Below are 15,207 nucleotides of genomic sequence, written 5' to 3'. Positions count from 1 at the left end.
AGACATTTTTCTACATATATGCATGCAAAAGAAATAAAATAAAAACTACTTATGAGCAATATATGCCCAGTAAAAGGGAAAAGATATTTACATAATAAAAAATAATTAACAAAAACAAAACAAAAAAACACCTGCTGGCAAGATTTTTCCACAGGAACAGGGTTTCAGGGAGGGTCATCACACTTTCTGATGGTGTGCTGGGCAACTTTTGTGCATAACAAGGGGAGGGGAAGCAATGGGGGAGAAAATAAAAAATGACATTTAAAAAGCATAAAATCAAGCTACTTTATACAATCATATCCATCACCTAGAGAGCACCACTTGATTTGTGCAAAGAAAAACTGACGGATGTGCTTAGTCTGCTTTTTTTTTTTTTTAGCTTGTTTGTGTGTCAGACTTTAAAGAGACCAAGTTAAGTTGTTAAGTGTCAGACTTGCCCCCACCACTAGAAACCAAAACACAATCAGAGCAAAATCCAGGCTAGACTTGATTGGGTTTTCTTTAAAAATAAAAATAAATCAATTATAATATATATATTATATAACAAGAGATATATAATATACATATATGTGTGTATATATATATATATATATATATATATTAGCATGCAGCCAATTGTTAAACTGAAAATATACAGTGTGGTTAGTAAAAAAAATACAAAACAAATTGAAAATATTAACCAATTAAAAGGAATTTAAAATATAAAATAAAATGAGCTCAAGCACAAACTGGGTGATGCATTTCACATGTAAGCTAACAGAAGTACTAAGATGTTAGAATGGAACAGGCCTAGCAACAGGTTAAAACAGCAAGGAACCATTAGTGCATGTAGGGAGAAAACACAACAAGCATAATGTCTCATCTTTTGAAAAGAAAATCAAAATGGTCAAAAATTAATGTAGGCGGAGGGGAAAGTACTGCAGCAATTCAGTGTCAGCTATTTGCACAACGGTTAAAGAAAATAAAAAGGTTTTCTCCTATGGTTAAGTGCTGCATTTATAACAAGGAAAGCCCTGGGGCTGAGGCGTATCTAAGGAGTTTGCTTGGATACCTGGGGGATTACTTTAGAAGCAAAGTTGAGAGGAAGCTGCATTCATCATTTGTCCAGAGCTATTCCTTGGCAAAGGGATGCGGGTGGCGCTGTGGGTTAAACCACAGAACCTAGGACTTGCCGATCAGAAGGTCGGTGGTTCAAATCTCCGCAACGGGGTGAGCTCCCATTGCTTGGTCCCTGCTCCTGCCAACCTAGCAGTTTGAAAGCATGTCAAAAGTGCAAGTAGATAAATAGGTACCGCTCCGGCGGGAAGGTAAACGGCGTTTCCGTGTGCTGCTCTGGTTCGCCAGAAGTGGCTTAGTCATGCTGGCCACATGACCCAGAAGCTGTACGCCGGCTCCCTCGGCCAATAAAGCAAGATGAGCGCCGCAACCCCAGAGTCGGCCACGACTGGACCTAATAGTCAGGGGTCCCTTTACCTTTATTCCTTGGCAACTAGCCAACAGTGGTAGAATTAAAATCCCACAAATCCCACATAATCTAGGGGTGGGAACCCTCTCACCATTGGGCCAATCCGGGCTGACCAGGGTGTCCAATATGGCCTGTGAAGCCATTTCCCTCAAGCCACACCCACCTGCTGCTATCAGCAGGGAACAGGATGGTGCAGCCCAGGCAGCAGGACTGAATCCCCACTCAGCTGATGAGCAGGAATTAAAGCTCTTTGCAGAAGTGCTGTTTGAAACAGTTCACAGTTCCCTTTTCAGCAAGCAGGAAGGGTGGATGGCAGCGTCTTATCCACTGCTGCAGCAAAGAAGCAGCACAAGCTGTTTCAAACAGTACTTTTACAAAGCGCATTAACGAAGTTGTCACATTTAAAGGCAGTCTTAAGGTAAGGTTACCAGATTATTTTTCAATGAATCCGGGGACACTTTTCAACTTTAATGGATTTTGTATGGGGACTGATTTGTCAATCCGGGGACTGTCCCCAGGAAACAGGGACGTCTGGTAACCTTAGCTTAAGGAAAGCTCACATTTCAGCCTTCAGAGTTCAGAATGGGAGCACAGGGATGTCTTGAAGCCTCTGTTAAGTCTCCTCACACTCCCTTTTCAGGCGCTTACAGGGGGGAGAGTGGGGAGACTTGCAGAACCCTTTCAAATTCTTTGCAGGCTCCTCTTTAAAACTCCTAATTGAGTGTTTAAATGGGTGGGAGGAAGCTTGCAGAACTGCACAAGGGATTTTTTTTACAGGTTGGCAAGGCTGTCCCCCTGTCTATCACGTGTCATCATAATGACATCACAGGACTGACAGATGGACAGTGTTGCCCATCTGTGAAATATGGTCACTGAGTCACCCACTAAATGGGTGGGAGGAAGCTTGCAGAACTGCACAAGGGATTTTTTTTACAGGTTGGCAAGGCTGTCCCCCTGTCTATCACGTGTCATCATAATGACATCACAGGACTGACAGATGGACAGTGTTGCCCATCTGTGAAATATGGTCACTGAGTCACCCACTAAATGGGTGGGAGGAAGCTTGCAGAACTGCACAAGGGATTTTTTTTTACAGGTTGGCAAGACTGTCCCCCTGTCTATCACGTGTCATCATAATGACGCCACAGGACTGACAGATGGACAGTGTTGCCCATCTGTGAAATATGGTCACTGAGAATGATCCTGATGAGGATCTGATCCATGAAGCCACCCCTGATCTAGGATATACATAATGAAGCTGGAGCTAGATGTTCCAAGGGAAACACAGGATTCCCAATCCTACGTAATGTCAATATGAGGGAGACGGGCTGGAAGGGAACAATTTGTGGGTGTATAACCCTTCCAAGGCAAGACTCCTTTGCTAATCCCTCCCACAATTTTATTTTATTTTTAATTACTGAGTTTTCCCCAACTAGGCTCCAAAACTAGAAGCAAACCCAGCCAAGAGCAAAGGGGCTATATGAAGGAAGAGAGGGGAGGGCACAGCAGACCAAGCATCCCTCTTCACCCTCACCATCATCTCCTGACACAGATTTGGGAATATGTTGAGATAACATTTAGCTCCACCTTCAAAGTTTCAGCTCAACCTTAGGCACTGAAATTTGCCTCTTTTTCCAGAAGAAATTTTCCAGATAACCTGCTTCATTCATCATGGAGCTGAGCCAATTGTTCAAATTCAGTGCTCAGGACTTACAAAATTCTTACAGAAAAAATAGGGCACATCGATGAAGTGATTTTCAGAGCACTTTAGAAAATGGCTCCTTTGTAGTCACCAAAAGTGTCTTGTGGGATTTTACTGTTTCACTGCAAGTCTTAAAACCGATTTGAGCACAATGGCTCAAACCTTTTCTGAAAAGATGAGAAGCCCTCCTTTGTTTCATATAACGAAGCTACTGCCAAATTCTGGCAGAGGCAAAACAAAAAAGGAAAAAAGTATAACCAATAGCAGGCAGAATGATGGGGCAGTGGCACTCAATTGACCTCCTGACAACTGAGTTGCTGCTTAGAGGGATGGGTGAGGCAGTGAGAAGGTCAGCACAGTAGAATAAGTTGGAGTGGAACCATTCTGGCCTGGTGTATTTGCAGGACACTAGCTTCCCTGCTTCTCTCTTCCCCAGGAAGCTGCAGCAACTCAGGAAGTCAGCTGAATGGTGCTGCCCCACCACAATGTCCATGGGTGGCCATAGCTCAATGATCAAACACATGACTTGCATATCCCAGGGATCTCAGACAGTAGGGCTGAGAAAGAGTTCTCTGCCTGAATCTTTGGCGAGCACATGCCAGTTAAGAGTAGACGATACTTAATTAGCTGGATCAATGATATAATCCAGCACAAGGCAGCTTCATACATGAACGTAGGGGGTATGTTCATGTGTATTTTAAGTGGCAATCCTATGCACACCTGAGTGAGAGTCCCACTAAGCGGCATGGGGCTTACTTTTGCATAGACATGTACAGGACTCTGCTGTCAGTGTGGTGATAGTTAATGGACCCTTGGTAGTTAATAGGCACTTGTCAGTCCCTAACAGGAGCGCTCCTGTTCAGGGTTCCAGCCAGCCACACCTTTCCTGGATACACTATTAGGAGCCAGAGAAAACAAATTAAAACCCCTCTTTCCCTGGTTTTCCATTTGTTTTTCAACTGGCACTCATTTTTTGGTCAACTGAACATGCTCAATCCTAATTGGGCCTTACATGGCTGGGGGTTAGCTCGTTTGGAGTATGTTTAGATTTTGTGTGTGTTCCTGAAAACCTTGTGATTCCTTCAATATGCCCATACCACTCTGCTTGGCTCTATTTCTGTCAGCAAATGGATGCTGAGATTGTTCGGGGTGGGGTGGAATATGTAGCTGTGATAATATTTTTTTTAAAAAAAACCTTTTCCATGGCTTTTAATATGGAAAAATGCAGCAAACATGGGGAAAGTTATTCAATAAAAAATGTCAACATCAGGCTGGCAAGAAGTTCTGACAGAAAAACAGCTGTGCTTGTACTCCCACTCCTGCAAAAGGAAACAGCTACTGCCCAGATGAGACATTGTGCTCCATGTGTTGTGTTATGAATGCACTAAAAAGAAACAGACAAATGAAGCTGTTATGCTATTTCCAAAAGCGGTGCAGGTGGAGTGAAAGCATTTCCATACGAACCTGGCTTTAAAAACTGGGCTGTCAAAAGAACAGTTAAATGTAACACAAAGTAAGAAACTGTCCAACCAACTAATGGTAATTTGTTTTTGTTTTTAATTCGTTTGCTTTGTTTTCAATTCACTGCTTGCAAGTAATGTACTTATTAAAGAAGAATGAAAGCATAAAATAAATACAAGACCAGCTGGGAGTTTTAAGAGCGCTGTGACTGACACAGTGAAGGGCGGGAGGAGAAACAAACGTTAGAGGGGGACATGGGGAAGGAGGAGGGAAAAAACCTGAGGAGGGTTATACACATTAGCACCACACTTACCAAGCCACTCAAGAGGGTGAGCAATATATGAAAAGCTTTGAGCCTGCCATCATCCCCATGCCCAACATGTAGTCCTCTTCTCTTCCAAATAATGTCAAATGCTCAACGTATGAGGCACCAAAGCAGCAAAAGTGTAGCTAGCTGCTTTCTCAGCCATCACCTTCCCCATTTTTTCTCCTTCAATGCCACTGCCAATGGGAGTGGTTTGAAGGCAACCTCCTCTTAAGATTTATGGAGGGGCTTCTGCCATGTGTGAGGTCAACCAACAGGAATGGTTGGGTAGCCTTCCAGAAGCCCATTATAGCAGAATGATCACCCTGGTTTGTTCAAGGAGTAAATCAGGGGCTAACCAATGAGCAGCAATGAAATATCAAACTGGACCAGCCAGTGATTTTGAGATGATCCACAAGCATTCGGGTGTCATACTCCTCCTCATTGGATATTATGATCATTCAGGAATGGTAACAACAGAGGCATAACCCTTTCCTCGGAAAAGGCTGTATGTATAGCTGCTTAATGAGGCTGTGATGAGTGGTGTGTCCATGAGTAGTTTGACATTTAAGGAAAGAAAGAAGAGAAGGTGAATAGAGTCCATGTCAAATTTGTCCCCAAAAGGCCCCTGTCCCCACCGACGAAGACTGACAGGTATCGCTATCTCTTGAGTGGCTCCATAAAGGATGCTGACTGTGTATCAAAGAACCCATAAGCAGGAAGACTAGGTGCTACAAAGGGTGATCCCATGCAAAACAGGATAAAGGAAAAGAAAAGAAAAAGATCCCCCAAAACAAAAACCTAGAGCTTACTGCATATGACACAATGAAGGCAAGAGAGAATAGTCCAAGAGTAGTGCTACACCATTCAGCTTCTCTAGAAAGCACAGTATTTATAGTGCTCAGCAACGTACAGGCTGCTGCTAAATGTCAAATTGGCAGCCGTGTCAAGTTACATACTTTGGAACCAGGGGAGTCCACAGATCGGTATAGATATGTAATGTGACAAAAACCAAGTCTCATCAGAGTGTGCTTGGAATAAGTTAACTTTGGCCAACATCAACTCGCCTGCAGCTCTCAATGGCCCTAAGACACAGATTAATAATATGCACAGTGGCATCTTTGTTGGTGAGGGTAGAGAGGAAGGAGATAGAACTAGAAAGAAAGTAGGCCTTAAGGCAACCTTGCTTCCCATCCAAAATGGTGAGAAGCTGTTATCCTTTTGTGACACATCAATGGGACAGAAAAGGTATGGTTTGTCTAAATATTCTGGGCCTCTTACTGCCTTCCTCCCCCATGCATATATTGCTGTGATTGAATAAACATTAAGTGCACAGAAAATTGGAACTGTAGCCAAGGAAAATAATTGGCCAAGTCTTGACAATTCTATCAAGTTTTCTCCTCTGTGTTGTCTTCTACATGACCACCTTTGGGCTGCAACTCCTATGACACATCAGCAGGACAGCAGGTAAGCCAGAACAGGCTACACCTACTGGACTTAACAGGAGATTTTTATCTTTAAGGACAGGGATGGAAGGAAGGTTGGGGGCAGTCCCCTGCTTTCTGCAAGAAAGTGGGAGATGATAGGGACTGCTGTAGTAGTTCTTTCTAGATTTGAGGACACCATTGTGGTGCAGGCAAATTCAGCCTCCACTCCTGAGTGGCTATCTTCAAAAGAAACCCTATGGATGTCTGCAAACTACTCCCAGGAAAACCGTAAGTGTCATGAGAGACGTTATGTGGGGTTGTACTCCAGCTCCAACTACAGGAGGAAACCTCAAGAAAATTAGCCAGACCAGATAAGCCAGAATAGTATGTAGTACTGTCTCACTCTTAAGAAATTTCCATGTCACACTTCCTTGACTCTGTTGCAGCAGATCACCATCTTGCTCCCATCTTCCAACCTGACAAGAACTGGCTCCAACACTCTTCCACCCACCTCAACTATCTCTCATTCATGATGGACATGTTCTAATGTTTCAATACCTGGTCCTTCAAAGCAATTTAAGTCTGCAATTAATTTTTCTGTTTTTGTCTAATTAATCATCGCCATCAAACTTCTGAGGTTACGACACCTGATACCGTACCAACAGAAGATGGAAATGACATGCCCAAAGATATTTAGAGATGAGTCAAGGTCCCATGAACCCCAAAAACTCTAATGAGAATGCCCCCAAAGAGGGATTCATTACACATGGCAATAACTGTTAAAGAAAAGACCTGAACTAGTTTATTTTTTGGCCTGCTGGCTACATGATGGAGGCTATAGCAGTGTTGAAGTGTGTGGGGCTGAAACACTAGCCTGAGATAGAGCAGTTGGGGAGAAAAGCATCTCCAGTGAGGGAGAATGTTGACATTTTCTATTCTGGCACCAGTTGCTGAAGAATTATGTAAACAGCATCATGTTCTTTACCAATGCAAAGATCTGTAGACTCCCAAACCAAGTTTATTCCAGTCACTATCAAGTTCCATGTTGTAGCAATACAGGTAAGGATCTCCTCAATAGATAATGCTGCAGAGCCACATGTGAATTCAGCTGTGTTCCCAAGCAAAGCCATTCCCCAGAGTTTTCCAGGAGTATCCCTTGGGCTTTATATAGCTTCCAGAACCAAGAGATCTCAACAGCTCTTTAAATCCACTTATGTTTTAGAAGGCTTTACTTACTACCGTTAAGCCCTTATGGTAAATCCACTTTACGTTTCCAGCTGAAAATTGGGTTTTATTTGAGGCTGGAAAGAAAAAAAATCAGTTTTCAACATTGAATGGTAAAAGGAAATGTTCTGTGTTATATTGCTTCCCAAGGGTGAGCAGAAATGCTTTAAGCACTGTGTTTTTAAATGTTAGCAACAATGACTGCTATCAGAGCACATTCCGGCACTAAGCCTTTCAAAGTGTTTCACTTTTCCTGATATACACTCACAGCTGTTCTAGTCATGCTGGAAAATAAACTTCCCAAAACACGGTCCGTAGCTGTTGAGGGTCCATTGGACAAACTTCTTCCCTAATCATGTACTTTGAGAGACTAAAACTTTCCGCTTCGTTGATCTAACCAGTATATATTTTTTTTAAAAAAACAACAACAACCTGAATAAAGCCTGAGTGTTCAACAATCTAAGCCAGTGGTTCCCAAAATGGGAATCTCTCTAGTATCACTCTCTAGAGAGCAGAGAGATTATCCAGGGGGTCGCTAAGAGGCAAGAGGGCAGCTAAAGGCGCTGGAGGTATAAATAAAAAGCTGGTACCACTAGATCAAGTTGATGAATTAATTAAATAAAACAGCTTTGGGGGGCGTTTGAATAAATGTGTAATTGTTACTGTTTTGAATTTTACTGAGTTATTATCTTCCTTAGCGGGTCACGCAAACCACTATTCTGAATAAGGCTTTTTATGGGGTAGGGGGCACTGGGGGTGAGTTTATGAAACCAAGGGGGCAGTGGCCCACAGTTGTTTGGGAACTATTGATCTAGGCTCTCGGGAAATTTTAAAGCTATTTTAGTTATTTGAATAAGTCTGTGAGTGGACAATACATTTTAAAAAATTAACTGCATATCTTATTGCCTCCTTTTGCAATTAGGGTTGCCACTCATGCTCAAATATTGCCAACTATTTAATGAAACTAAGAATGCCACTGCGTAGGTGACAGCTTACTATTTTCTTTCTTTATGGAAACATTTGCCAGAAAGGGCTAGCTGTCCCCCTATTAGGGCAAACCTAACAGCACAGCAAGTCTTCTCCAATTGGCCACCTGCTATAACTGCTGTTGGCACCTCCAAGTCAGAACAAGAAGACAAGCAGTCATAAGTGACAAAGGTTGCTACCTAGGACTGCCCACGACTCCATTTTGCTGGAAGTACCAAGAAGTATCACCTCCATGTGACTTGGCTGTCTGCTTTGCCACACTCTTGTGAGGGATAAGATTCGCGTATACAAAAACAGTTACTGCTGAAAGAGCTGAAGACACATTAGACTGCTGCAATGGCACATCAGCTTATGGAGATGGAGAGTTCGGGAAAACTAAAATCTTTCTTGCTGTTCTAATAAAGTTAATGCATTTGAGGTACTTGACTTATTTGACAATATACAGCCAGATGATGGACTAAATCTTTTCTCTCCAGTCAAACATTCAGTCCTATTTGAAATACAAGTTTGCCTTAAGACACCTCCCGCACTTGTGGGGGTTCCACCTGGTGGACATGGGAATTCTTTAAGATTCCATGGTGGCCCTGGGCCCCCCCTTCCCAGCCAAACTGAGTCCACATCATGTTATGACACTGGACAAAAAGCTTTGCTCTAAGAGATAGGTGATGCAACACCTAAAATGGAAATCTGGGTATTTAAACTGGGCAAAGAAAATAATAAGTTTGGATAGGAATTAAAACACCAGCATGATAATAGCAAGTGGAGGTGGGCTGTGACTTCCATGACCTAGATCTAAACTGCTCTTCATCAGGTAACTCGCTTAAACTATTTATTGAGGTGTTCTCCTGTAAATCTGATTTAAGTTTAATTAAAGATAACAAACTGAACCCAGGCTGAGTGAGCGGCACTTAGTTCCCTCTGAAATCAATAGGCCTTTAAGTCAACCCACAACTGGCATGCACCGTTGATTTCTAAGAGCTACCTGAGTTCAACTAAACTAACATGGCTCTAACCGAGGTGGGGGGGGGAGAATTACAGATTGTTACACAAAAAACATCAAGGTGAAAGCATTTTGCACCTTGAAAGGACCACATGCTGATTTTAAACTCTCCACTAACATGGGCGGGAGGGTGTTCAACTCAGAACATATTTTTTTTTAAAAAAAACAACTTTGGGGCATGTTGCTTAGAAAAATAAGACACTGGTTCATTCTGTAGATCTGTGGTCCAGAAGCAAACATTGAGGCACTGGAGATTTTTCTACAGCTGCTGTACACATTGCAATGCAATCAATGAGACAGGTCTCTAGTGATAACAGGAAAGCCCCAGTTTCTTAGCTATGAAAGGGGATGGGGTTTCATGGGCTCAACAGTCCCTTTCTGGCATAGGCAGAGAAGGGAACCCTGTGAGCATGAATGACTATGGAACACAGCGTCATTTGTCTTATTACGAACATCGCCAGCATGGCACGCAATACTGTTCCATGACATTTGCAAAGAGGGAAGCTGGCTTCGCATTTCAATTGGGGTGTGCATGTACACACACACACAACGCTGAATAATTCAGGAGAATCAAATGCAGCTGCATCACCACTATCCTTCCCACCCCCCTCTGCAGCATTATTTCATGTGTCATCAGTGACCGCCATGCCTAATTCTAGCATCATGCCAGCACAATAAGACAGTAGATACTGAATGCAGTGTTCACTGGACCAGAAGAACAGAAATAAGAAATGGGGGAGGGGGGAGAGGAGAAAGGAGGAGAGGAAACCCTAGAAAAGAAATTAAAAATGCAGACCGTGCAAATACAAACCAGGTCATGGCTGCTTAGCTAATTTGGGCCAACTGCTGTGGAAGAAAAAACGTCGAACACCCCAAGTTGTGTAAATTTCTGTGAACATCTCAACACGCACACAAATACTCACACACAAACACCAATCTACTACACAGGAAAGCAAATATATGTATATTGCTTCATTCCTAACACTATTTTTTTATAAGGTTTTTAGTGCTCCTAAATTGGACTCCAGAGAGCCTACAGCCAGTAGTCTCTGTATACAAAGCATTAACAGGGCTGGATTAACTTCACAGGTGAGGTTCCTACTGATCAGGGTGAAAGCCGCGTGGGCTGATCAGCAAAGAGCAACACCGTGTAGAAAGAGAGCAAAATAAGAACATGTAGGAAAGGGCAAGGAGCAAGTGCTGTGTTCTGACAAGGACCGACTGCAAGCACTAGAATGCTGATGGGGGTCAATTTGCTTTGTCACTCTTGACATTATTACCATACAAAGGTCAATATGCTCTTATTCCACACCTGCAAAGAACAGTTTTTAGACAAACTGCCTTTGCAACTTTGGAGAACACAAAAGAAGAGTAACATCCTGAGGATTCATAGGTTCCAAGGCTCTTAAGGAAGATTCCAGGACCCAATGATCTTACATGTGGGGTCGTAGGAATTGTTCAACCAATATGTTTCCCTTGTTTGTGTTTGGCACAGGAAACCTACTCAACTCATGCACAGCTTCTTGATGTGGGATTGGTTTAACATTACTCAAGTTACAGAGAGGGCTTGCTCACCTTCTGAACTGCTACTTTAGGGGTGCCCAGCAGGTGCGCAACTGTCTCAGCTACCATGCTTGCTTACACTACAGCTCATCCCACAGGGTAAAACTGCAAGGGTGATTATGAATTGAGGTGGGGGAGAGAGGTGGAGCCTTGTCGTGCTCTGCACTGCCTTAGAGACTGCTCAAAAGAGGAGATCAGAAGGCAAAAGGCATCTCAGGCTCCTCAAAGAGTAAACACCAAGGAAGGATGTGGCATAAAATTCAGAGGATGGAGCAGGACAGAAAGTTGTAAAGGGGTCAGACATAATTATTTTAATCCAGCCCTGAAAATGCTGGGGAGTTGTTTTGTTTTCATTTCCACAGCCTTATCCATAATACTTTATATGTATCCATCACATCTTTTTTTAAACTGCAACTCCAATGACATTATAGCCCAACACAAATATTAAATAGTGAATCTCAAAGGGGCATTTAGGCAGCTGAACTACAGCTATTCCATGGTGCGGAGGGGAGAACACACAAATGTGGTATGATTAAGAGAGTTCAAAAACCTGACATGTTTAAAAGGAAAAGCAAGCCAAGTGGCTCTTCTCTTTCCTGTCTGTAGTCTCTCGCCAGGAAATTCAGGTAGAAGGAGATTTGCACCAATATTTTTATTAATGCCATAGGCAGTTTTAAAAAGAATCCTATGCAACCTATTTTTACTAAATTCTTATTAATGCTGCCCTCTTTGCTCTACAGTCTTCTTCCTTGTGCCAAAGAAAATGTGAACTAAGGAAGAACAAAATATATTTTACTCCTCAATATCCACTCGGACCATAAAAGAGGTGTTTTAGCACAATATTGTTTAGCACAATCAGCTGCTATAATTTATTTCAATTTGAGGTGAGATAGCTTTTTCTTCTCATTTCAGATTAGATTGATTAGTGACTTGCCTCACTTTTAACGTTAACATAAGACATGCAAATATACTAGAACACATCCCTGAGTTCCTTAATCTAAATGTAAGATCTGAACTTGGCTAGTGGAGCTGCACTTGCTCGGGGCTTGAGAATGAAAACTGATTTCTTACCGATTCTATAGGCTTGTCTAAGGACGCCTGTTCAATCTCCAAGTGGCCTTCTTCATACTGATCAAAGTGATTACCCTGCAAGAGAAGAACAAAACGTTGTTTTCACCATAAAGCACAAACAGTTCTGCATGGTTTGGTACTGAAAGTTTATAATCAATCAAGGCCCAAACATATAGAACCTCCTTCCTTAGCTGATCATGCTATATTTCTGTATTTGCTCTATGCTCTTACATATATTCCGCAGGTGGGGCTGTGGTCTAAACCAGTGTCTAGGGCTTGCCGATTAGAAGGTCAGCAGTTCGAATCCCCGTGACGGGGTGAGCTCCCGTTGTTCGGTCCCTGCTCCTGCCAACCTAGCAGTTCGAAAGCACGTCGAAGTGCAAGTAGATAAATAGGTACCGCTCTGGTAGGAAGGTAAACGGCGTTTCCATGCACTGCTCTGGTTCGCCAGAAGCGGCTTAAGTCATGCTGGCCACATACCCTGGAAGCTGTACGCTGGCTCCCTCGGCCAACAAAGCGAGATGAGCACCGCAACCCCAGAGTCATTCGTGACTGAACCTAATGGTCAGGGGTCCCTTTACCTTTTACATATATTCGATATAGGGTATACATATCTTATATGGAATCAATGGAGATGGACAAGGAAGGGTTCATGGGCATCACTTTCAGTGGGGATGGGGGGTGATGACTTGATGGTAGAGCACCCAGACATTTTCAGAATTGTTCTAGATACTCAGAAAAAGCTCAGCCATGTCTTCTAAACTAATTTGCCTTGATACTGATGTAATGAAGAGCCTGTAACATTTCAACTGCAGCTTTTATTGGATATTAAATGTCCAGAGATCACCTGACATTTCAATATTAGCTGCTCAACAGCAAAACAGACAGCTCAATATCAGCTGAAGATGTACCATATGTTCAGAATAGTAAGGCTATATTAGAAGAAGAAGAAGAAGAGTTTGGATTTGATATCCCGCCTTTCACTCCCTTTAAGGAGTCTCAAAGCGGCTAACATTCTCCTTTCCCTTCCTCTCCCACAACAAACACTCTGTGAGGTGAGTGGGGCTGAGAGACTTCAGAGAAGTGTGACTAGCCCAAGGTCACCCAGCAGCTGCATGTGGAGGAGCAGAGACGCAAACCTGGTTCCCCAGATTACGAGACTACCGCTCTTAACCACTACACCACACTGGCTCTCAATGCTTTAAGGCATTTTTTATCCCAGAAAATAGGCAAATTGAGCACTTTTAATGGGCAAGCTTCTTTTTATTCAAGCCCCAAGATGGAGAGAGGTTAAAAAACAACAACCCAAAAGCTTGCATGCACTTTTTTTTAAAAAAAAAGCAGAGTTATTTCACCATCTGTGAATTTACAGTTCCAAGTTAAGAACAGAACCTTGCACCTTTTCTTTTTTTAAAAAAAGGAACAAGGTTCCTAGTATTTTAGATCCACAGAAAAAGCTTTGGGGCAATGTGTGCACCATGACCATGGCAATCTCAAAAACTGGAGGTTGGGGTGGAAAGGAATACAGTCATACCTCAGGTTACAGCCGCTTCAGGTTGCGTTTTTTTGGGTTACAGACCGCCAAAACCCAGAAGTACCGGAACGGGTTACTTCCGGGTGTCAGTGATTGCACATGCGCAGAAGCACCAAATTGCAAGCCACGTGTGCACAGACACACGGGTTGCGAACGCTGCAGGTTGCGAACGTGCATCCCACACAGATCACGTTCGCAACCCGGGCGTCCACTGTATTGAGCAAGCCTGCTGGTATTTTCTATGTGGCAGGGGGACACCATGTTCAGCAGTTTCCTATCAATAACTGAGTCCCTGTGATCATTTCAGCCTTAAACTGCTGGTGGTTCTTTAAGATTAGAGGTCAAAGGTTGCTCCTTAGGCAACCACCACCATGCAACTCCATTTAACACAGGCCTGTTTTCTTCCTCACAAAGGTGCTATCAATGTTGTTCTATGGAAACACAGAATAATGCTACAGGCACTTTGCCCATCCCATCTCCCTCCCTTCTTTTGAGCATGCATGGGAGAGAAGAGGAGTTGAAACCCAAGCCAAGGGAAAAGAGGGATAAATACCCCTTGAACCTTTATTTTACCAGACTTGTTTATTTGACATTGCAGCAGGTGGGTAGGCAGAGTAGAGTAGAAAAAAATATAGCGCAGTAGCTTCTATGAGATTTTGCCCCATACACATTATCATGGTTGACAAATCTGTAATATATAATATTTAACATTAATCTAAATTTGAGGGTGGAGTCAAGCATCTGAGTTTCTATTCAGGTAACACGTAAGGCCATCTTCTGTCTCCACTAGTTTCCAAAAACTGAAACAAGAGAACCAGCAGCCTGTTACATGTATCTTAATGACCGTACCCAGAAAAGTAAGCAAGACCCTCATGATGCAGAACAGTTTGGAGGTGTTTGCAGAAGTTTGATTATTCAAGAGCATTCATATTACAGTCTGGTAAATGTGGATAAATGCTGCTCCCATGCAATTCTGGATCTTAGAACTAGGATTTGATGGAAATTTAGGGCAAAATAACAACACAAAAAAACCCCAGAATGTTGCACCACAGCTCCAAAAAGGCTTTGACTGGTAACCAAGCACAGTGTGAGATTATCTTTGTCCACAAAGGGTCAAGCTAAATGGCTCAGTTGGCCCGTTTATCACATTTAACTGCCAAAATCCCAGACAACAAAGGCAAGAATCAGCCTACGTGACAGGCCCCTCGAAGTTATTTCCAAAATAAATGAAGCACAACATGCTTTTTGCTTTGTGGTGTAAATACATTCTGCAAATTTAAGCAATGCAGCACACATGCTGAATGCAGGTTCAGCTCCAAAAGTAACAAGACCAGACCAACCCTCTAGCCATAAACATCTGGCTATTAAATCTACTCTGCTGCCAAACTATCAAGCACGCAAAAAAGCTGAAATTTACAAATGGAATCATTCCTGCTTTATATCAGAAAGGACAGGCACTTAAAATGTAC

At 42.7% G+C, this 15,207-nt stretch overlaps 1 protein-coding gene across 8 annotated transcripts in view; it reads right to left on the bottom strand.

Moving 5' to 3' along the window:
- The window catches only part of GPATCH8 (G-patch domain containing 8), an 86,952-nt gene that overhangs the window by 52,451 nt on the left and 19,294 nt on the right, over window positions 1-15,207 (bottom strand). For 3 of the 8 annotated variants that reach the window (XM_083708996.1, XM_083708997.1, XM_083708998.1), the window contains one exon: window positions 12,205-12,279. In XM_083708996.1, the coding sequence (XP_083565122.1) occupies window positions 12,205-12,279 (75 nt within the window). Of the gene's footprint in view, window positions 1-131; window positions 201-4,631; window positions 4,650-10,381; window positions 10,417-12,204; window positions 12,280-15,207 lie in introns of those variants that run through there. The other 5 variants (XM_083709003.1, XM_083709001.1, XM_083708999.1 and 2 more) reach the window with 4 other exon arrangements.

Source organism: Podarcis gaigeae, assembly GCF_964106915.1.
Source record: "Podarcis gaigeae genome assembly, chromosome: 13".
NCBI classification, from domain to species: domain Eukaryota; kingdom Metazoa; phylum Chordata; class Lepidosauria; order Squamata; family Lacertidae; genus Podarcis; species Podarcis gaigeae.
Note: the sequence above shows the minus strand (reverse complement) of the source record. Positions and strands in the feature narration are given on the sequence as shown.